This window comes from Rhinolophus ferrumequinum, chromosome 18 (assembly GCF_004115265.2).
Source record: "Rhinolophus ferrumequinum isolate MPI-CBG mRhiFer1 chromosome 18, mRhiFer1_v1.p, whole genome shotgun sequence".
In the NCBI taxonomy this organism is placed as follows: Eukaryota; Metazoa; Chordata; class Mammalia; order Chiroptera; family Rhinolophidae; genus Rhinolophus; species Rhinolophus ferrumequinum.
Window position 1 is genome coordinate 25243321 of NC_046301.1, and position 24511 is coordinate 25267831.

At 37.8% G+C, this 24511-nt stretch overlaps 1 protein-coding gene across 1 annotated transcript in view; it reads right to left on the bottom strand.

Annotated features, from left to right (window-relative positions):
- The window catches only part of DCHS2 (dachsous cadherin-related 2), a 201137-nt gene that overhangs the window by 106849 nt on the left and 69777 nt on the right, over nucleotides 1–24511 (bottom strand). The window contains exon 2 of the mRNA XM_033133525.1: nucleotides 1291–1482. Coding sequence (XP_032989416.1) covers nucleotides 1291–1482 — 192 coding nt within the window. The remainder of the gene's footprint in view (nucleotides 1–1290; nucleotides 1483–24511) is intronic.

The window sequence follows — 24511 nt, forward strand, 5'->3', positions numbered from 1 at the left end:
CACACAATAGCATGAATGATTATCACAAATAATGCTCAGCAAGAGAAACGATCAAAACACATACTGTATAAATCCATTCACTGAAAGTTTAAAAATTAGGCAAATAATGTTTGGTGTTAGATGTCAATAGTGATTATTCTTAAAAGGTGAGAGGATGGAAGGGAGAGTTACAGCAAGAAGCCAACAGAGGGGTTTCCAGGGTGCTGATAATGTTTCTTCATCTGCTTCCACGCATGTGTTCATTTTACAAAAATCTGATAAGCTTTACTTATGACTTATGCACTTTCTGCATGCATTTTACACGTCAATTTAAAAGTTGCAAAAAAACCCCACAAAACAGCTAAGAGCCAAATTGAAGATTTCTCCACTGATCTCAGATGGTCGATATTAACATCAGAAAGGATAAGGTCAGCAATGTATGAAACAGATCAAATATATTAAAATCTAATAATTTATAATCAAACTAGGAAAAAATTATCAGTACTCTTTAGACATGGTAAATGCACTAACTCATTATTCTCAAATCTGATAAAAATGAAATAAGCAAGTATTATCCTGCCTTTCCTGTATGAATTATATTTCAGAGTAATCAAATAGTTGATGAAAGAATATTTTTCTTAGTTGAAGACTCCAGATAATAAATGCAAAAGGAATAGTAGAATTCAAAACTCACTGTATCACAACCCCTAGTGAAATTATGGTGTGTGTCTGGTGATACAATAAGAAATATCACAAATGAACCAAAAACTAATCAGGTCTCCGGCTCTAAATACCAGTTTATAGGACATATGATAAAAGAACACATTAAATGAATCCTAAGGATGTAATCAGCCACAGTCAGAACGCAGAAAACTTATGGTGCAAATGACTTGATTTCTTCCAAAAATAAATATCCTAGGAGATAAGGTAAGGGGAGAAGGGGTTGACTGAAACCTAAGGAAGAAAGCAATCAAATCAATTTGTGGACTTATTTGGATCTTGATTCAAACAAGCCAACTATTAAAAGACATTTTTAGATAATACAGAATCTTTTAATGGAAAAATATGACTAATTAATTTTTTTGTAGTCATGTTTCTAAAACATCATAATCTGTTAGAGATACTGAACTATCTATGAATGAAATGATATAACATCTGGTATTTGCTTCAAAATTCTCCAGCAAAGAAAAAGAGGTAGTGATTTCTGAAACAATATTGGCCAACAGTTGATTGATAATTATTGGTAATCTCCAGTGTGTACTGAGTGGTTCACTTTTGAGTCTGTTTAAAATTTCATACATGAAGACTTACCCCATCCCTAGCTTTCACCAAGAGATCATAGGTGGCTGGATCCTGTTCCCTGTCGATATCTTGAGAAACACAGATTCGCCCATCACGTGGGTCTATCCGGAAGGCTTGAGGTGCTTCATAGCTTTGGAATCCATCATAAAGAGAATACTCAACCAAGCCATAGAGTCCTGCATCTGCGTCGGAGGCTTTTACCTATGAGACAGGAGATTGACCAGTGAGGAAACAGAAACGCTAGCATCACTTTTCAGTTGGTCATGAATTACTATCATGACTCGCACAACCAAGTAACCCCCATAGCTATTCACAAAGTGTGGGCTTTGGTTTCATGTCTCTTTCCTCTTACCTTCCGTGACAACTCCCCCTCACTTTTCCCCTCCTTTGTGAGTTCTCCTTTTTAGTCTCCTTTGCCCATTCCTATAGTTTCACGGAATCTCTGAAAGTTTGAGTTCCTTGGGGTTCAGCCCTCAGTCCTTTTGCTTTCTTATTCCTCTCACTATATTTAAGTGATCTCACCCGGTCTCAAGGATTCAACACCATCACATATACAAACAACTTGACAACATATCTGTGGATCTCCTCTCATACTTAAACCCTTCAAGTGGTGGGTTCCACACCCCACCCCACCTCCACACTTTCAGAACAGCAAGGGAAGGGCAGAGAAACCAAAGCAGTAAGTGGCGTAATTCCTAGTAATCTAATCCAACTGACAGAATTCCCCCTGGAGTATGAGGTTTGAATTTTCCAAGCCAGGTTTCCTTCCAGGAGTACCCCCGTTAGGGTCCTGCACAGTCGTGCTGAGTGAGTACTGCACAGAGGCCCCTTGCCCAGGGGGTGCATAGGAATGATGTGCAACCTATGCTACACTTGCCAAAACACACAAGATGACATGGAGTCACAACTGTTCAGAAGAAAGGGCACCTTACTCTTTAACCATAAATACCACTTATGTTAGCAGTGGTCGCATTTCACTGGACAGAACTAGTTAACATGGCTTCAACCTAATTCAAAGAGAGACTGGGAAATGTGGAGGGTCACAAAGATATTTGGTGAATACCAATAGTCTCTGCCACGTAAAGTGCCTTTATGTTTTCATATGAAAACAAGCATATAAGATTATGTAGGTCTCCACATAGCCTCTACTATGCAGTGACATTTAAGCAGTGGAGAGTCATATCCCCAATGTGATCCTACTATACAGATTTAGTTTGGGCAATCCTACATATTTCTGTAAGGCTTGTAGGAGGGGGGCAAACTAGAAGATAGTAGATCACCTGCATTATTACATTTCTACTATACTCATTTAACTCTAGATTGAAAAAAAAAAAGATCTACTCTTCATCAATACAATATACATGCAGGAGCTATACCCCAATTATTATGCTTTTCAAACAAAGTCCCATCCCAATAACATGTTCACCAACCAAAGTTCTCAACAAGCAGGACCCTTCATGCTATTATATCTTGAGCATATAACTAGAATGTGACTTTGGGGGCTATTTGTGTAGTCTAGATGAGTGCTTATCAATCATCACGGGCAAGTTTGCCCTCAAGGGGACATTTGGCAATGCCTGGAGACATTGTTGATTGTCATGGCTGGGGTGAGGGTACTGTTGGCATCTAGTGAGTTGAAGCCAGAGATGCTGTCAAACATCCGACAATGCACTGGACAGACCCCATGACAAACAATTCTCTGACCCAAAACATCAATAGTGCTAGGTTGAGAACCCTGCACCTAAGGAAACTCTTAACAACTGGAAATATTACTTCCCTCTTTAATTGTCTTTATTTTTTTCAATTAATGACACAGTCTTAAGTTTATCTCCACTCTCATCTATCTCATATTCTCTTGCAAAATGTCATCCTGTGCAACTAGCTAACATGTTTGTGAGTTATTCTTCTCATCAAATGGGCTGAACCAGGAAACCCACAAACTTCCCCACTACAAAGAACTAAATTCCAAGTACATTTGGTCTATTCCATTCTGGCAGCTGTTAATGATTTAGTAGCCTCAAGTTCCCCAAGACACCAAATATATCTTCTAAACCCATATGGTATTCTCAATAACGTTGGCTTCACTGGAAGATAAATAGAATGAACTTAGAATTCTAAAACTCATTCTCAGCCTTTCATAGAACATATTAACAAGTAATTTAATGTGTATAAAACAAGCTTCCTTTTCACTTTCAAAACGTTTTTCTCATCTGGATTTTTGGTAAAGAAAAATATAAGGAGTTGAAAGTGGGATAAGAGTGCGGATCTCAATTTATGTTAGCAGTTCAGATTCTGAGTTTTAAAATCATAAAATAAGAATGCATTTCCCCTCTTTTTACTCCACTCCTTAAAAAATATTGCCCTAATATTCCAGAAAAACATACCCCACCTAGTAATGTCTCGTCTTGAACACCTATGATCAATCTGGCACTGCTATGAGGCCTGTATCCCCAAATCCATCGATGTACACATAAAATGTAGGCAATTTAAATAATAGAAAATGGAAATGGCTTTGTCAGCTCTTCAAGAAGAAATCCTGATTAGTAAATAAGCTCAGTGGACCTTTCCTTCCGGGATAGCTGCTTAAAGAAACAGAGAAGCATCTGGTCAGTGTATTACCATAATCTTATGGCGCTATATTAGAGGAGATCTCAGGGGATTTTATCCCTGAATCTACTCCAAGAGCCACATTCCATCACTCTAAGTGCCTTCCGTGTGTTCCTCATCTTGATCTCAATTTACCTGTTTAAGAGTGAGATGAATTTGATGATTTTACTTTACATTTATTCCAACTCAGAACCGTTCTCCCTTAGCCTGATAGTTCACAAATTTAATGGAGGCATTATAAAAATGCAAAATATTAATAAGATATTAATATATCCCTGATTGCATTATCAGTGTCCTGAAATTTAAATAATTTTTACCATTTCCTTAAGTGTTAAAAGAAAGATATTCTTTTAACATCTGGGTAAGGATTCCTCCACATGAATGTGTCATGGAGACAGAAGACACACTGAGAACACCGGCACTTGGAAAGCATGTTTGCATGTCCCACAAGAGGAATGGACCTATTTGCATTCCCGTCACCAGCATAGTCCCCCCACCCACTTAGGAAGGTCTCCCCTTCAACAGCTGGGTAGCTGTTGCCCAGCCAATCACATAGGCACCCAAAACCCAAAAGTCAACCCAAAGTCATAGGGTAATATATTGTCAACCATATCACTTAATTCAGTGGCATTTATAAAAAAGCTTCAGAGCCCATTCAAAAAAAATGAGCAATCAAACAAAAAAGTCCTAAAAAAGAAAATGTCTGCACTTTAGATGAAATTTAAAATTAAACAACACACTTTATTTTTCTCTTGTTATAATTTCCAAAATTATATGCTATGTCTACATATAACATTTTGCTTGAAGAAACAAAGTTATTGACACAACAAACTCACACATCAAACAGAGAGAAGAAAAAAAGAAAAAGAAATCACAAACTAACTTTTTACATTTGAAGCACTTGGCCAACCACTGATTTTGCAGCTAAAACTGGATTAAAATAGTAAAATAGTTCAGTGGAAGTTGGATTCAACACTGGGACCACAACGGATGGTCCCCATATGCAAGTATGCTACTCTCTGAACACAATTTTGGCAAGTTTACCAATGACCTGTATCTTACCAAGTCTAATAATCAAGGTTGGGTCCTTATTTTCTACACCACTCGGCCATTTCTCACCCAGTTCATCATCTCCTTATTGGAACACTTCATCAGACACCACACTCTGACTCTCCTTCCCCTCCTACACCTTACTGACTCCCGTCAGCTTCCTTTACTGGCTCTGAGTTCTCTTCCCTGCCTCTGAACACTAGAGCACCCCAGAGCTCAGTCTTCGGACCACTTCTCTTTTCAACCCTCACTCATTCCCCTGGCCTGTAGTGGACGTTGCTCACTGTGGACAACTCTAACAAATTTGACTTGAGCTTTATCTTAACCATCAGACCCTCCTTCTGTCGCTCAGAAGAACATCCCTCATCCTTGTTTGCTTGAGATATCCTATAATCCCCTGTGTTCTCACTGCACTTGTTTGGGTTCCACTTTTTCCTTATCGTCCTCCAAGTTTTGCTGGATTGCCGAGTCCAGTTTATGATTATGAAATAAAAACTAAACAATAACAAAAGAATAAGATATTTCATAATACCCATCAAACACTCATTTGAGGAATGTTTTTGTTCCTAAAACACAATCTATTAATCATACTATATTATCACAGAATAAAATCCGAAATGCCAAAACTGGCAAAATTAAAAAGAAGGAAAAAAACTATCTTAAAGCATGTGGAACTATTCAGAAGTTGGAAACAAAACTTTGTTTTATTTTCTCCTTTTAAAATGTATTTTCAGAGCTATTGATAGAGCTGTTAGGTGAATGAACTAATTATATATTCCCAAGATATGGTAAAAAAAAATGTTACTGTTCTGCTAACATGTTTTTATTGCCTTAATTGAAGAATAGGATTAAGAAACCGCTAATCTTACTACTTATTGCCCTACTCTCTCCAAAAAAAGCAGCCAAAGGAAATTTTGTGGAAGGAGACCAATGGATGGGGATCAGGGGGTAACTTGTCCTGTGGTATTACAAAGCAAACAATTAAAACAGTTGTGATCTAAAAATAGAACTCTCAGGCAAATGGTAGAACACAAAAGCGAGACCTGAAACGCATGCTGGTAAAATTAAAGTTTTTGTATATTACAAAGAAAACATCATAAACTATTGAGAAATGTGGGTTTGTTCCCGTAAGTTGCTGGAAAAAATTGGCTAGGTACATGGGGAAAAAAATCAACTCTAATGTTAACCTCACACCAAAGTAATTTATACACAGACATGTTAAATATAAATAACAAAACCATTTAAAGCACAAAGAATATATATGGGAATATTTGGCTGATTCTTATATTGGAAAGAAATTTCAAAGCAAAAAGGAATTACAAAATTAAAACAGATGGACAAAAATCACAAACAAAACAAATCAGTACAATGACTGCATAATTATTTAAAACTCAACTATGCCAAAAGTACCATACACAAAAATATTGAAAGGTAAATTAGGTATGATATCTGTAACAAATATAAAAAAGTTAATGTCCTTAATATGAAAGTGGGCATTTAAAAATAAAAATATATTGATTTCTTAATACAAAAATATAGGCAAAGGACATAAACAATTCATAGAAAAATAAATATATTTAAGATATTCAGCTTTACAGTAATCAAATAAATGAAAAAGGAAATATTTTTCAAAAATTGCAACCATTGGGATTGCAGACTGGTGCAGCCGCTATGGAAAACAGTATGGAGGTATCTCAAAATTCTGAAAATGGAACTACCTTATGATCCAGTAATTCCACTCCTAGGTATCTATCCGGAGAAATCCAGAACTTCAATTCAAAAATCTTTATGCACTCCTATGTTTATTGCAGCACTATACACAATAGCTAAGACATGGAAACAACCAAAATGCCCATCGGTAGATGACTGGATTAAGAAACTGTGGTACATTTATACAATGGAGTATTATGCAGCCATAAAGAAGAAAGAAATCTTACCATTTGCAACAACATGGATGGATCTAGAGAACATTATGTTAAGTGAAATAAGTCAGACAGAGAAAGATAAGTACCATATGATCTCACTTATTTGCGGATTCTAAAGAAAAGAATAAGTGAATGAACTGATCGGAAACAGTTTGGGAGACAATGAGGAAAAACTGAGGGTTGCTAGATGGGCGGGAGGGGTGAGGGGTGGGGGGGAGGGTGAGGGGATTGGAGGGCAGTCGGTGACCACAGGATGGCCACGGGGTTTGAAAATTAATCTGGGGAACGTAATTTGGTGGTTACCAGAGCGTAAGGGGGTTGGGGGGGGATGAGGGTGAGGGGGATCAAATGTATGGTGATGGAAGGGGAGCTGACTCTGGGTGGTGAACACACAGTGTGACTTATGGATGATGTGATACAGAATTGCACACCTGAAATCTATGTAATTATACTAACAATTGTCACCTCAATAAATTAAAAATAAATTTAAAAAAAATTGCAACCATTAAAATTAGCAACCAATAAAATAATTGGCAACCATTAAATTAATAGCAATTTGACAACCATTAAAATAATAACAAATTGGGAACCATTAAAATAATATATGAAGTGGTGGCAAGGATGAAATAAATATACACTTATTTTTAAAGTTTATCTTGAAAGTAACCATATACAAATGGTTTTACCATATACAAATGGTAAACATTTTCCCAAACCTGAAAATATGCATTTATTTTGACCCAATTAGTATATTTCTAGGAATATATGTAGACAGATATTTGTATGAAAGATATATACATAATGCAGCATTATTTATTCAAAAAATCAAATGTCCAACAATAAAATAATTAAGTGAATTAGAATTCATCCATAAGATAGAATTCAATGTAGCCACAAAAATTTATATTTAAGGACACATGTTTAGTAAAAAAGAAAAAAAGTCAACTTATAATATATAAAAAATCCTATTTATGCAACAAATATCCAACATATAGAATAAAAATTAAAAGGAAGTAAGTCAGAGGAGGGAACACTTCCAAACTCATCTTATGAGCCCAGCATTATCTTGATATCAAAACCAGACAAGGACACTATATGAAAAGAATGTTATACATCAATATCCCTGATGAACAAAGATGCAAAAATCCTCAACAAAATATTAGCAAACCAAATACATTAAAATGATACTATCATGATAAAGTGGGATTTATTCCAGGGACACAAGGATGGTTCATCATCCACTAATCAATCAATGTGATACTCCACATTAACCAAATGAAGGATAAAAATCATATGATCATCTCAATAGATGCAGAAAAGCATTTGACAAAATTCAATATCCATTTATAATAAAAACTCTCAACAACATGGGTATGAGGGAATATACCTCAACAAATAAAGGTCATATATATCAACCCCACAGCAAACATCATACTCAACGATGAAAAGTTAAAAGCTTTTCTTCTAACATGAGCAGCAAGACAAGGGTGCCCACTCTTCCCACTTTTATTCAACATAGTATTGGAAGTACAAGTCAGAGCAATTAAATAAAAGGTATCCAAATCAGAAAGGAAGAAGTAAAACCGTTTCTATTTGCCGATGACATTATACTCTATGTAGAAAACCCTAAAGACTCCACAGAGGGGGAAGAAAAGAACTAATAAACAAATACAGTAAAATGGCAGGATATGATATCAATATACAAAACTCATTTGCATTACTATAATAATGAATTATCAGACCATCAGAAGGAGATATTAAGAAAACAATCCTATTTATAATTCCACCAAAAAGAATACAATACCTAGAAATGTGTTTTCATTTGACTTAAAAAATTGAGGAGTTATTCAAGGAAAGAATTCTTATTACCATTTTATAGGTTAGAATATTGAGTGAGGTAAACATTTGTCATTTTGGAATGACTTCAGTCTGATGTATATCATGGGTGTGTGTGAGGTCCTCTCTGCGAGCTGGATTTATAGGCAAGTTTACTCTCCATTCCTCACGGCCTCCATGTTCTATTCCTATAGGAAAGCTAAACTCAGAAGAAGAAGGAGGAGGAGATGCGGGAGGGGAAGAGGAAGAAGAAGGAGGAGAGGTTGGGAGGAGGAGGGGGAAAGCAAGGAGAAGGGGAAGGGGAAGGGGAAGGAGAAGGGGAAGGGGAAGGGGAAGGGGAAGGAGAAGGAGAAGGAGAAGAAGAACTTCCTAAACCATTTTATTTCAGACCCCAGGCAAAATACTTTCACTGAATTAAATTTTCATATCACAACTTTACATTTTACAAAAGTTTACTTTAATAATGCTTGTCACTGGAAAAACTAAAACTAAAAGCATTATCTACTACATGACCGAATAACTCTTTTATGAAGATCCTTTTACCTTATATTTAAACACATACAAACACACACATACTTAAATAAAACAAAACTAAACCACCAAACCCTCCAATGCACCTATGCTAAAAGGAATCAAAGTATGCTAAAGTTAGAGGAACCTAGTCACCCACACCCGCAACCCACGGAGGGCTTCTTCCCGAGCTCTTCTCCACCAATGACACTATTTTAATGAGGTCAAATCTTCCTTCGTAGGTAAGATACTCATCTTCGAAAGAATAATTAACTGATATTTATGGCATAAAAATTAGGTTGCCAGTAGTTGATCCACTGATTGGTACTTTAAAAATCATGGTTGCCTTTGATTTATTAACTGTTTCAGTAATCTGATTTAGTCTGTTGACACTCTTAATAATCTCATGCTAAAAGAACAGACAGAAAATCTGTAGTGATTTTAAGTAAGCTGGTTGACTCAACACTAACATTAAAATATCAACCCACTCTAATATGGTAAGTAATAATCCATACACATGCGCACACACACACACACACACACATTAAGTAGCCCAAAATATCCCCATATCATCTTTTACTTCTAGATACATTTGAAAAACAATTATAACTTCATTTAACAAATTCTAAGGTCTCTTTGTAGTTGTTTATTATTAATATTAGCAGTGTTAGTAACAAGAGCAACAATCTCTTCTGGTTCTTCTGATAATCTAATATGTAGTCTGTATTATTATTTTCACAAACAATATCGCAATATGACTCCTTTAATTAACTCCATTATTTATAACTACTTCACACTACTCTTCATCACAAAACTATAATAAAATGAAAGAAAAAAATTGAGTTCCAAAATTAAATCAAACTTTAATTGAATATTTTCATAGTATTCTTCCAGGTATCTCGAAATACAAAGAATTACATAGCCAAAAATATTTTGTGTATCCAAAATGAACTTGTATTACATATGATTTTCAGAAATACAATGTCTAATATCGTAAATCCCTAAATGCCAAACAAATTCCTGATAGGATCTTAGCTAAATACTTCCTCCAAGGTTTTATTTTTCTTAAGTGCAGACATAAATTCTTGGCCAGCATGAACCTTGCATGAGATTTGGCAAAAGAAACAGAAATTATAAAAGCTGATACTTTATCTCTATTATTTCTTCCTACCTCAAGTATTTCACAATGGCATTTATTTTTAAATATACCTCATATACACAGACATCAGTACTTTCAAACTGTTGAGTAAACGTCTCCTTTTGTCTCTCTGGAATCCCTGCTTTGGTGATCTCATCCAGTCTCATGACTTTAAATTTCTCCTACATCAAGACAACCCCAGCTTCTTATTTCCAGCATGAACCCTTTCCTTGTTCTCCAGGCTCACATATAGAAGTACCTCCATGGCTTGCCCACTAGGCATGGTTCATGGGTATCTCACATTCAACATGTCCAAAACAGAAATTTCAATTTCTTCTCCCCACTCCCACCCCAAGTCACTTCTCTCTGTCTTTTCCAATCAAATGATATCTCTATCCACCCTGTAATTCAAGTAAAAAACCTAGGACCCACACTTCTACTCTTTCTCCTAACCACGAGAGAAAATACCCAGCCAAATAGTTATAGACTATGTCTCTTAGCTTAGAAGTGGAAGTTATAGAATGATGCTGAGAGATCAAGTGAGATAAGTACAGGGTATTAAACATATATAAAAATAGTTGATTCAAAAATAATTAAATAAGTTATGATCTAATCTTTTTTCATTATTGTTCTATATTATTTTTACCTTTCAGTTTGGGAAAGATGAAAACTGCTTATCACATCCAGGGAATGTTGAAGATATACTCATTTTTCAGTGAAAAATTGGAAAGAATACGAAAGGTCCATCAAAATGGAGTTGGTTAATTTTAAAGCTATATAGTGGAATAGTATGCATTTATTAAAGATAAAGCAGATTCACGTGTATACATAGAAAAATAAACAGAACATATTGTTAAAAATAAAAGTTGTACAAATTTATAGATCCAGTAAGATCCCACTGTTGAATTAAAAAAATAATAACATGTGGTCCTATTGCTTCTGAGTCTAAGGCATCACAGGCTAAGGGGAGAGAATGGCTTTTCTAAGGGTCCTGGAGACAGCAGGGCTCTTTTAGCATACTGCAGTAGGCAGGTTGGGAAGGATTAGCCCCCATAGTGAGAGATGTCTGAACGTTCCTTGGGTATTCCACAGCTTTCCAGCTCAGATAAAAGCTTTCTCCTCATCTCCACCTCAGGACTAGAATCATCCCTCCTCCAAAAGCAAAAAGGATGGATCAGAGAATTCCTGGGGCTGGGTTTGCAAGAGGAGGTAAGGTGCTGAAGGAGAGGAGGAAGAGTTAAAAAGACTGATGGACTGAGGCAAAGGAATACCTCTTTGAGAGAGGGGCCACATGAAAATGGGAATGGAGCCCAGTCCAGACCACAGGGCAAATGGACGTCTAGGCTGGGAGCATTACATTTGATTTCTCAACCCTCTCGACACCATATGTGTCGCATTGCATGCAAGAATCTAAACTACAAAGGAGACTTTACATGTTTTGGGGCTACACCTGTGTGTTCCCCAGCAGAGGAAGACGATCAGATGCAATTTTCTCTGCCAGCACCTGCACATCTGCACTCCTGCAAGGTGAACAACAGGAGACCTAGGTGCTGGGCCACGTGGCACCACTGGGCCCACGGAAAGGTAAGGCTCATTTCCTTTTGACCTGTTTCCTAACTCAAGATAGAAGATGACTGTGCAGAGTTACATGAATGTTACTATTTCCAGAGCAAATAAAAATCTGAAGAATATACCTCATACTCCTAACAGGTGTTCTCTCTTGGGAAGCACTCATGGCAAATGTTCACTTTTTAAATGATATATTTTTGTAAGTAGTGTTTTCTATTGAGCCTACTTTATATATGAATATATAGTTTTTCATGTTGTGTGATTTTTTTAAAGCTACACTCTTCCCACTTAACCCACAAAGACTTACAAAGTCTAGAAAGGGGAGCTGGTTGTTGGATTTTTTTTTTTTTTTTAAGGATTCATGCTTAAGCATCTCATTCTCTTTTGGGAATGAATATCATAAATTAGAACCATGTGACTTTCATCTTTTAGTTGTACTTCTCCTGTATATGTTTTGTAAAACAAAGAGGTACCCTAAATGTATGCCCAGAGGTCTTCCCAGTGGAAAGGTGCCCTCTCAGAAAGAAACATAAACAGGTGCACTCTGGAATCAAGGAAGAGGGGAGGGCATCCCATGGATTTGAAAAGTTCTAGTGAAAAGACAAACAGTGGGAAGACCCAGTGAGTTTAAGTCCACAATATGGATTCAGGCTGTGAGTTCCAATATGGACTCTGACATACGGAAATATAGTTAACTACTGTTTTCACACCTGAAAAAGCATCATAGTCACACTTGGCAAGTATTAAGGTTTGGAAACAGAGACTCCCTTTAGCAGCTTTGCTTTCTCTGGGGGAAAAGAGTGGGCAGTGCACGTAAATCTAATGGAAAAAATCCAACAACCAGCACCCCTTTCTAGACTTTGTAAGTCTTTGTGGGTTAAGTGGGAAGAGGGTAGCTTTAAAAAAAATCACACAACGTGAAAAACTATATATTCATGGTCTGCACTGCTTTGCCTCCCTGCCCCCGATACAAACACCTTTACGGAACTGTATATTTATTGTAAGTATACTCTTTAGGGGAACACATTTCAGTGTTCCCTTTATAAAGACCTGTAGGAAAAAATGTCCCGCTGACTTTAATTCCAGGAAAGTCAATGCTGCTTCTGAGCAGCAGGAGTGTTTCTAACTTGGGGACTACAGGAATCTTGTCACTCTGGAGAATTGTACCAGCTTTAATGCAAGTGTGTGATCCTACAGACTCTACTTTCGCGTACTAAATTCGTCCTGGCTTCATCTTACCATGCCACTTTTCTTTTCTTTGGTCCCATTTTCCTTAATTTTATTGTCATCTTTCTGAATTTCGTGTAGTTTTGTTAGCAAATTCATATTCTTTTTTAATGAGGTGGAGTACAAAATACATTAACTTAATAAATACCATCCTACAGAAGTGGATGTTATAACCATAACAGCTACATGATTAATAATCTACCAGGGAATGCAAAGTTAGTAGATATTTTTAGGCCAGGGAGGCCAAAAGATCACACTATAAACATGCAGCTAAAATGAATGAAGGGCAAACCCTTGCAAGTTAGAACCTCTACAGGTTGACAAGTCCCATTCACATGGCTGTTCAGCTCAATTCCAGGATGTTCCAAATCAACATCTGAGCTTGCAAGCTTTGGTTGCGGGGGGAGGGGGAGAACTGACCTCACATTTTAATACATATGCAGGTGATACAAAGACAGTATGAGGATATTTATGATTATTTAAAAACAGTGTCTCTTCACACAACAGTTACATCAGCTATTTTATCTCATGGTGGCTTATCCATGATGTTTTCCACATCCCAATGCCATGAGTGCCATCTAAATGCTGGTTGTGTCTAAAAGACACTTTTAAGTTAAAAAGTAGTATTTTCCTGCCAACGTATGCTACAAAGTTTTTCATTATGGCACTTGAGGTCTGACAATTAAGTTTGCGAACTTGTTTCAACGATGTTGCTAACCTTTTTTTATATATCAAAGGGATTATTCATTATGAATTTGTACCAACTGGACAAACAGTTAATCAAGTTTACTATTTGGAAGTTCTGAAAAGGCTACATGAAAAGGTACGTGACCTGAACTTTTCGCCAACAATTCATGACTGTTGCATCATGACAATGCACCAGCTCAACACGGCACTGTCTGTGAGGGAGTTTTTAGCCAGTAAACAAGTAACTGTATTGGAACACTCTCCCTACTCACATGATCTAGCCCCAATGGCTTCTTTCTTTACCTGAAGATAAAGGAAATATTGAAAGGAAGACATTTTGATGACATTCAGGACATCAAAGGTAATACGACGACAGCTCTGATGGCCATTCCAGATAAAGAGTTCCAAAATTGCTGTGAAGGGTGGACTAGGCGCTGGCATCGGTCCATAGCTTCCCAAGGGGAGTACTTCGAAGGTGACTGTAGTGATATTCAGCAATTTTTCCAGGATTTACTTTTTCTAGGAAAAAGTAGCACTTTTTCTAGGATGAGTTCGTGAACTCAATTGCCTGACCTCGTATGCCAGTCTAAACTTTCCAATTTTCCAAAAATGTTCTGCCAGTCCACTCTCCCACCACTTCAGCCCTGACCTGAACAAATCTCCATGACTCTGAAGTCTAAGAAACACCTTCTCTCTACTCCCAAACACATGTCCAGGGACTCCCAGAATTAAATACATGGTAGTTTGGTTGTGTCTCCACAAGGGTGAGCAGAGACTGTTAAAGTGGCCTTGTCTGTACTCCCAGGCGAGGACAACTCATTCAACACATAAATAGCTATAATGCACATGTGGGATGATTCCTTGATCGCAGATACATCCATACTCAAAAATTTAAGAATCAATCTAAGTAAGTTTATCATGTAGTTAAAACATGGTTTTTATATCCATTAACTCTTTCTCAAATGAGTAAATCACAGGTAAAGGGGTGGTGAGGAATGGAAAAGTTTCCAGTGCAGAGTAGTTATAGCACCATGATAGAAAGCAAACAGGATCTCAAGGAATTGGTAGGAATTGAATAGCTTACGAGAAGAGGAAGGAATCTTTGGTGAAATGACAAGTTGAGCAAAAACTAAGAAGCATGACTGTCTAACCAATACCCCTGTGGCCTGGAGGAGGCCCAGAGGCAGGTAGTACAAGCTAAGAGTAGACGACGACTTTGCAATATGAAGTAGAACATGCAGTCAAATGTGCACTTTATTCTAACAATGTTGGAAGGTCCATAAAAGCTGGAATAGCGAAAGGACATAAATGGTTATTTGGGTGAACATTTACTAGGCAAAAGTATCTTACGTATTTGTCCAATCCTCTTTCGCCACATATAATGTGGGCTAGGACTTAATGACCGGTTATTTCCTTTATTTCTGTTCTCAACTTCTTTCATTAATTAAGCCAAATATTTGAAATTAGGGTGTCTATGTCTAGGATACCGAGTTCTATATTCAAGAAGAAAGCCTATTTATATTCCTGAAAATGGCCCAAATTAGGATACGGGCTCCATTTAAATAAAATATTGCATCACATAAAATAAAAACAGTTCACTTATACTTCTTTCACTTCTTATCAAATACAATTTACTTTTTAAAAAAACTGCGACAAACCTGTACTTACATGATACTGTGTCCTCTGGTTTTTCTAGACAACTGTCCCTTCCTAGTGGGCACTCTTTTTCTTACTCTTTAAGCCTAAGGGCACGAGTCTTACCCATTCCACAGTTAACTTTCTCAAGGATAGACAAAATATTTACTTTTTACAGGAAGCTTTCTGTTTTAAATAGTATTTCCTGAGACCCAGATTTTACCTTTGCCAACAAATTCTGTACGCTGCTTTCCCAGCGACAGCATCTCGAAAGGCGGAAACGAGGGAAGGACTGAGAAGTAATTTTCCCTTTTCCCTCATTCACAAAATAAAATAAAATAAAATAAAAAAATGAAAACCCAGCACAGAATTTCTGCTTACTTCTCAGCTGGATAAAGTAAAACTATGTAGAAGGAAGATGGTAAGAGGAGAGTTAGAAGATAGGAAAGGTGTTGATGATTGAGTGGATCAAGGACTCAGACTGAAAACGGCGTTAAGGATGGGTGTAGAAGATACGCTTTGGTTTTTGTTTTAGTTTTGGGGAGAGTGAGTCCTATCTGATAGGATACGCTTACCTTCTATTATTTTAATTTAATTTTACTTTTTAAATAACAACTGTATCTATGTAAGATGTGCAACATGTTTTGATATACATATACATAGTGAAATGATTACTAGTCAAACTAATTAACATACCCATCTCCTCATAGAGTTACCTTTTCCGTGGGTGTGAATGTCCCTAATATCTGCTCTTAGCAAATGTCCAGTATACAATACAGTATTATTAACTGCTGTCGCCACAATGTGCATTAGACCTCTAGCACATATTCATCCTACATAACTGAAACTTTGTACCCTTTGACCAATATTTCTCCATTTCCCTGCGCCTGGTAACCACTGTTCTACTCTCTGCTCCTACCTATTTGACGTTTTCAGATTCCACAGATAAGTGAGATCATGCAGTATTTTTCTTTCCATGTCTGGCTTACTTCACTTAGCATAATGTCCTCCAGGGTCATCCGTGTTGTTGCAAATGGCAGGATCTCCTTCTGTTTTAAGGCTGAAGAATCCAAAATCTATGTCCCCACAAGGACTTATACTATGAGCAATGGATATTTGTTGGTTTGATTTTAATTTCATTCAAATAAAGAATTACACACAGTGGATTTTTTCCATGCCCTATAAGAATAGAGGCACTAAAAGGGAACAATTACTAATTGTGTCAAATGGGAAGAAGAGCTACTTCTCAGGGTGAAGATTCAATGAAACAATGTACAGAAAGTACCCAAAGCCTGACATGTAATAAACACTCAATAAAACTTAGTTATTATTATTCACAGTTCTCAGTTGCTTGCCTACTTTCTTGTCTTTACGCATCACAACTCCAGCCCTACGGTTATCACACTGAGTTCCCTAGCTCTCAACCACAAAGCCCCAGTATATCACTGCAGGGCTCAGCAACGAAACATGTCTTAAATAATGTGCTTAAAATATCGAATAACTTCCAAAGTTCTTGAATGATTTTTGGAAAGTGTTATTGGATGCCAATCCTTACAAGGCTAGCCCCATGATAGCGTCACTCTTAGTCATTCTCATTCCAGTAAGATCCCAAGTAGGAGGACCCTTCCCCGCAAACTGACTGCCAGCCTCAAGCACTAAAGTCATATTAATTTACTAAAAAGCGTTGAATCCTCCAATCCTACTCAAAACTAAAGCCTGGGTCAAGATTTGCATACTCAAAAACTCATTAAGGTATTCTACTTAATAGAAGCCATTCGTTACAGGTCTATACATCTGGGAGCAAAACAATGACAGAGGCTTTAGAAGGGTAGTTTTTCCCTTAACACGATCAAATTCTTAGCCAGGACTCTACTCCCACTCCCATCTCCTTCTCACTAGGTCCAAGAAGAATAGGAAACAGACGTATTTTCCCCTGTATCAGCATAAGCCCTCAGTGTTTGTGGGTTTTTTCCATGCCTCCAAAATATCGTCTTAAGAAGAGATTTGGAGTTTCGTGAAAGATTTTATGTTATCTGTCTTCTGGGAGAACTGAAAACAGAAATTGAACTGTAAATACTAGACTGTCATGCCTGAAAGCAACTTCCATTTTCCATTCTGGGTTGATTTTAAAATATGATACCATTCCCAGAACTGTTAAGAATAATTCAATTTCTACCTACCCACCTTCCCCCTTTGCTCTTAACCCTGCCCTCAAATCAGATGGCATGCAAGATTTTAACATTAAAATCTGCCCCCAAAATATGAAAAACTAGTTAGCACAATAGTTAGAAATATTTTATAGAAATATTTCATGGAAATACATTTTTAAGTACTCTGCATTTAGGAAAAAAGCATATTACTTGAGACATGCCTCCCTGATGTGTTGGGACATGGGGCTGAGAACTACTGAGTCACACAGTGTGATAACGGAAGGATTGGAGTTGTGATGGGTAACGACAGGAAACTGGGCAAGAAAATGAGAACTGGGTCTACTAATAAGTTTCATTGAGCTGATTCATAAATAAACATTTTGTTTTTGTTTGGAGTTGCTATCTTTATATTCCAAGGACATAACACTCGTACCAAACGGGGAAAAAGGTTGAGTAGTAAGACGCAAATTGCAGGCCAGCAGAGGGAGTTGGTGGCAAAGGGATTCATACACCAAAACTGAATCCACGACGAATGTAGGTATTTAGGGGCTGAGCAGTAAACAAAGTAAATTCCAGCTGTGTCCAGAATGTTCTGCTAAGGTTTCGTAGTTCTAGGCTGTTTCACAACAGTCAGGGAACCCTAGCAGTCCCCTTGGGAACAAAGAAATAGGCAATTCCGAACTGCTGTGGACAAGTTGCAAGAGAACATAGATCCATACAGGGCGGTTCACGCTGTACAATCAACCCATGAAGAAATCACCAGGATTTTTCATTTGTAAAACATGAGAAAGATTTCCCTGTAAAGTGACTAGGCTCTCAGGACTAGCGCTAACTGTTTGATAACAAAAGGACGCCTACCGAATTTCCTTCAAAGGCCCTTCTGGCCCAAAACACCAGAAATTTACACTACACTCCTTAGGACCACTGCCCATGCTGTCACAGTAGTGTGGTGTTTGGTGGTTAAACAAGAGAATTGAATTCTTGGGCATGCTACCTGAAACCCTTACGGACTTGCGTCCTCTTATGCCTCCTCTCAGGATGGTGACACTTTCAAAAGCAACACAAATCTACTCTGAAAGCCAAGCAGAACAATGGAGAGCTTCTGGTGTTCTTGAAGGGGTAACAAGAATCTTCCCACTGGTTCAAACAAACAGAACTCCCTAAACATCCTTCTTAGACATCGTTCCTTTTCTCCCAAGTTTCATACTCATCACGGCTATGAAATCCCCCCCTTCTCCAAAGCTCTGTTGTGTTCACAGTCACCTCTTCCTTTACCCTGCACCTACCCCCTCATTCTCAAGTCCACTCCTCCATGCTTCCAACACGTGAGCTTCCAACTGTGTGCAGCTCCAGAAAACGAAATGAAGTCCTTTCTCTTACCCTAAGATTTTCCCCCTCATTTTTGTATTACACTAAAATTTATATTCATTGATATGCATCGATCTCAAGGTATAGTTAGATGAGTTCTGAGATATCTATATCAATATCTATCTATATCTATCCGGATAGATATAGATATGTCTATATCTATATCTATAGATATATCTATCCGGATAGATATAGATATGTCTATATCTATATCTATAGATATATCTATCCGGATAGATATAGATATGTCTATATCTATATCTATAGATATATCTATCCGGATAGATATAGATAGATATAGATATAGATAGATTTAGATGTAGATATAGATATAGATATATAGATATAGCTATCTGTGTAACCAACACACAAATCAAAATATAGAGCATTTCAAGTGACCCAGAAAGTTTCCACATTTCTCTACCCACTCTCCACTCCCATATACAACCACTGTTTTCATTCCCATTGTTGCAGATTAGTTTTGCTAGTTTATTAACTTCACATGAAGTTAACATGTTAATGAAATCATATATGTGATTTCTTTGTGTCCGGTTTCTTTCACTCAATATTAGGTTTTTTAAATTCATCCACAGTGTTTCATGTTTCAATAGATCATTCATTTATCCTGCTGGGTAGTATTACATTAAATCTATATAGCACAATTAATTTTTCCACTCACCATGAACATTTGTGTTGTTTCCAGTTTAGGGCTATTATGAATGAAGCTGCTATAAACGTTCTCATACCTGCTTTTTTGTAGATATATGTTGTCATTTTTCTTGGGTAAAAATCTAGCCATGGAATTGCAGGGTTATGGGGTAAGTGTATATTTAACTTCATAAGAAACTACCAAATACTTTCCCCAAGATATTTTAACATGTGAGAATCTCAGCTACCTCACATCCTAATCTACATCGAGATTATCAGACATCAATTGTAAAGTAGTATATCATTATGACTTTAATTTTCATTTCTCTAATGATTAATGATTTTATTATCATTCAGCTCAAAATATTTTCTAATTTCCTTTTAAATTTCTTTATGAACCTATGGATTATTTAGAAGAGTACTACTTAATGTTCCAATATTTGTTTTGTTTTGTTTTCCTAGAATTCCTATTGTTATTGATTTCTAACTTAATTTCATTGTGATCAGAGAACACATCGTCTCTATGATTTCAATCTCTTAAATGAACTTTTATGGCCCAGCAAATGATCTATGCTGCTGAACATTCCATGTGTACTTGAAAACAATGTGTGTTCTGCAATTGCTGGAGATAGGGTTCTATAAATGCCAACTATGTCTAGTGGAGGAAAGAGTTGTTTGAATCTATTGCTTTCTTTAAAAAAAAATCTAATTAATCCATCAATTACTCAGAAGGGCTGTTAAAATCTCCAATTTATGCATTTTATTATTTCTCCTTTTATTTCTGTCAGATTTTGCTTCAGGTATTTCGCAACAGTGTTACTAGATGCACGCACATTTAGGATGATTATATCTTCATGATTACTTGTCCTTTTGTCATGAAATGTCCTTCTTGATCTGTGGTGATAGCTTTTGTCTACTTCATCTGAAAAGACAAAGCCACACCGACTTTCTTAGGCTTATTATCTGTAGAGTTGATCTTTTAATCTGTTGTCCCCTGGTGTGTATTGTGTTTCCTTCCCCTCCACCCTCTGGCCACTTTCATGATATTCTCCTTATCTTTAGTTTTTGGCAGTTTAATGATGATATGTCTAAGTGTATTTCACTTTTTATTTACCCTGTTTTGGATTGGCTGCTGCTGTTCTTAGATATGTACATTGATGTTTTTCTCCAAATCTGGGCAGTTTTTAGCCCTATTTCATCAAATATATATATATATATTTTGTATTGCCCCATTTACTCTCTTCTCCCTGAGGGATTCCAATCGTGTGTACTATAGATTATATTATCCCAGATAGCACTAAAGCTCTGTTCATTATTTTAAAAATCTTTTTTCTTTCCATTCTTCAGAGTGGACTTTTAATTTCAGATATTATCCTTTTCTAGAGTTTCCATTTAGATCATTTTTATAGTTTGTTTTTGTTTGTTCGTTTTTTGCTTTGTTCTGTTTTGTTTTTTGCTGACCTCTCCGTATGTTCCCTCATTAGGACCACCCCTTCTTTTAAGTCTTTGAACATACTCATCGCCGCTGTTTTTTAAAGTCCATGGCTGCTAAATCTAACCTCTTGGTCAAGCTGAGGTCTATTTCTCTAGGTCACATTTTTCTGCTTCTTCACATGTCTGGAAAGATTTTGTTTTAGGGTACACCGGGTATTGTGTGTGACACATTGTAACGAGCCTGAATAATGCTGTCTGCCTTTTAAGGGTTGGCGTTCTGTTCTTAGGGCATGGCCAGTACTTGAGGGCATGGTTCTTGATCTCAAAAGAATGTTCCAGTATTCAGTGAGGTCTCCCCACTTCTGCGATGGAACTCTAATATCTCCCAGCACTGGATGAACTCGGGTTTCTCTGTGTCACCTTTCATTACCAAAGCAACTGCTCTCGGCTCTACCTCACAGTCTTGGCCTGCAAGCGCACTGCCCAGACCGAGGGTAAGCACCCACACAGATCACTGGGTCCCTTCTGAGGAAGTCCTCCTTCTCCAGTACTCTACAAAGTTTTAGCAGCCCCAAACTCCAATCACTGCCTCTCCACTCAGCAAGAACACTGCTTCTCTTGGCTGCATGATTAGAAAAGTGTCCTGAGCCCAAGAGCCATGGCAAACAAATGTGTTTCTGTTTGCTCAAGAATCTCAGTCCTACTCTGTCTACTGCCTAACACCTGAAAACAGTTGTCTCATATATTCTGTCGGGTTTTATAGTTGTTTATGGAGGGAGGACTACTCTGTTGTGGCCGGAAGTGCAAATGATAGCCCTTAATGTTTTTCTTTTCGTGAGAGTCAACCCCACACAGGAATGTTAATGACTAAATGCCTTCATCTCATTACAGCTCACTCCAAGAAAACTTTCTGGACTCCTGACAAATCTATTACATCGTTTTCTCTCAGGGGAGATCATGTGCTATATTTGCTTGTGGCAAGTGAATCTTTTCTGACTGCAGCATAGATCCCACCTTCCTTTCTTCTTTTGCTGTTGTGTTGGGCGACATTACCAATTTCCCGACTGCACATGACTGCATACACCAAGGTTTCTTCTAACAAATTTTGGGGCTGGGATCTAAGTGTCTGTCTTGGAAAGGAAGCAGTCAGCATCAGGTTCCAATCTTCCCCTCCTCTGGGGTCTGCATCTCTCACCAGAGAAGAAAGATGCCAGTTCCCCTAATCCTTTCCCTCATGAATGCAGCTGGATACCAAACACTGCCAGAAATATGGAGGTGCCCACACTCCCAAAGTCCCAGCAGTCCTGAGACTGTCCCCTACATACTGGGGTGTGCCATCAGCCAGAGAATAACTGGTCACAGAAATTCCCTGTACGACAATGTGGCTACACACTCAAATGCCCAAATTCTGGGCCTGAAAGGTTTTTGAATCAAGGGCTCTTTTCCTCCTTCCCCATCACGGGAACTTTCTCACTCATTATAGATCTGACTTTAAGGGGCTGAGCCATATTTATCTGAATTTTTGGTTCAACAAGAGTCTCATATCAGGTCTCTGTTAGTTTGCTGCAAGAAAGCTACTACATTTTTCTCTTTTCTTATATGTCAACCCCAATCTGCTTCACCAAGATCAAAAACTCATAGGCTTTGCAGGTATGTGCTGGGGCCTAGGTTATGTGATACCTCAGCTACAAATCACTCTAGCACAGACCTTGTCCAAGCAGACGTTCCAAACTGAATATACTTGGAAAACCTTTCTCTTCTACTTGTTGACAAGTAGTTAGGACCTTAAAAAGTCCCAGGAATGCTCTGTCCTTCTACATGCTTTGGGGCACGTCACACAGTCCACACAGGAAAAAGGTCCTGGTAGCTTTCCATCAGAGGCTAGGAGCACACGCTCTGACAATCCCCGGCTATACCAGTGAGCTCCTCCACACCAGCTTGCGTCTCCTTCCCCATGGCCTTTTATACACTGCGTCCTTTCCCCAGGAGCTGGAAGAAGGCCGCTGTGCCAATGCTTGCAAAGCCTGCTTGATTGCAGGCTCCACAGGAACAGGCTCAGAGGAACCACGTTCTGGTGGTGGGACAGGGCAAAAGCCTGTCTGCACACATTCCCATTACCACATCCTGGCATTTTCTCCTTCTTCCTGTCCCCTCCTTTTCCCATCTCCTTCCATAAGCTAGAGTTTCTGATGCTTCTCCCACTCACCCCAAGTACAGTCCTCCTCTCCCCCTCGGGCCACCTGTGTGTCACGGGCAGTCCCTCAGATTCTGCTCAACAGTATCTTTCATCACCACATGTACTGGATACGGAGTCAACCTTGGAAAGCAAGTTTAAAAATGAGACAGTTAACACTGTTATCACCTTAAGATTCACTTCTCAAATACCTAGATTCCAGGATGTTAGTGGTCAAAATGCAAATTTAAAACACTTCTCTCATGTGTGAAATACATTCAGCTGGATCATTTTAAAATCACATTAATAATAATATCTCATTTGCTGCCAGTGATTACATCAGCTGAAATATTATGATGGTGCCTAAGCTACATTTAATGAACAAATTTAATTAAGACTAGCACTAAAACTCTACCCAAGAAGGTTAATCATTCTTGAGGGAAAACTGTTGCAGGAGACTAATCTATAATTCATATATGTTGTGCAGGGAAAATAAAATATGTTCGCCTTTCCTAATGTAGACCATCATGATTTTTATACTAACTAATTCTTTATAACAGCCTAAAGTTACAAAGAAAAGCTTGAAGAGTTATAAGGGAAATTCAGTTCCTAAAGAGCTTAAACACACACACACACACACACACACACAAATTGTGAATTTTGAAGCTCTCTTTTTCCAAAGGAATTCTGTCTTGTCAACATCGGAAATAAAGAGAAACTACAGCAAGCCTCTAAAGAAACATCTGAGGACAGAGTTCAAAGTGAGACTTCTCACCTCTTTTGGAGAGGAACAAATGCTCCACCCCCACAGACTTCAGCCTTTCCTGGAGCTGAGCCTCTGGGATAGCCCCCTCCTTGGACTGGCTGCTTCTCTCAATTTCCTGCCTTCCTGTGTGAAGCCTTAATCTGGTTGGTTTACTGCTGACCTGAGGTCTGGAATCCCAGAAAGGAGAAAGAGAAAGAGATGCTCCCACAGAGCAAAGGAAATCACTGTGCTCCCAAACTTGACCTCTCACTGAGAAAATCTTCCACAATTTATGCAATATTAAAATCTTATACACTCTTGATGTGCAGTAGGTTAACCAGTCAATTTACTACTTCAACAACTGAGTGCTTGTTTTAAAACAGTCAGATGCACCTTTGTAGGGCCAAAATACGGAAGATCATTTCAGTAATGCCTTCTCTAAAGTCTTCAGTGCATTCTTCGTAAGACAAACCAAGTCTTTTTGAGTAACAGTGTCCGGTATGTAAAAAGTATTCAGTAAGTGTTAGC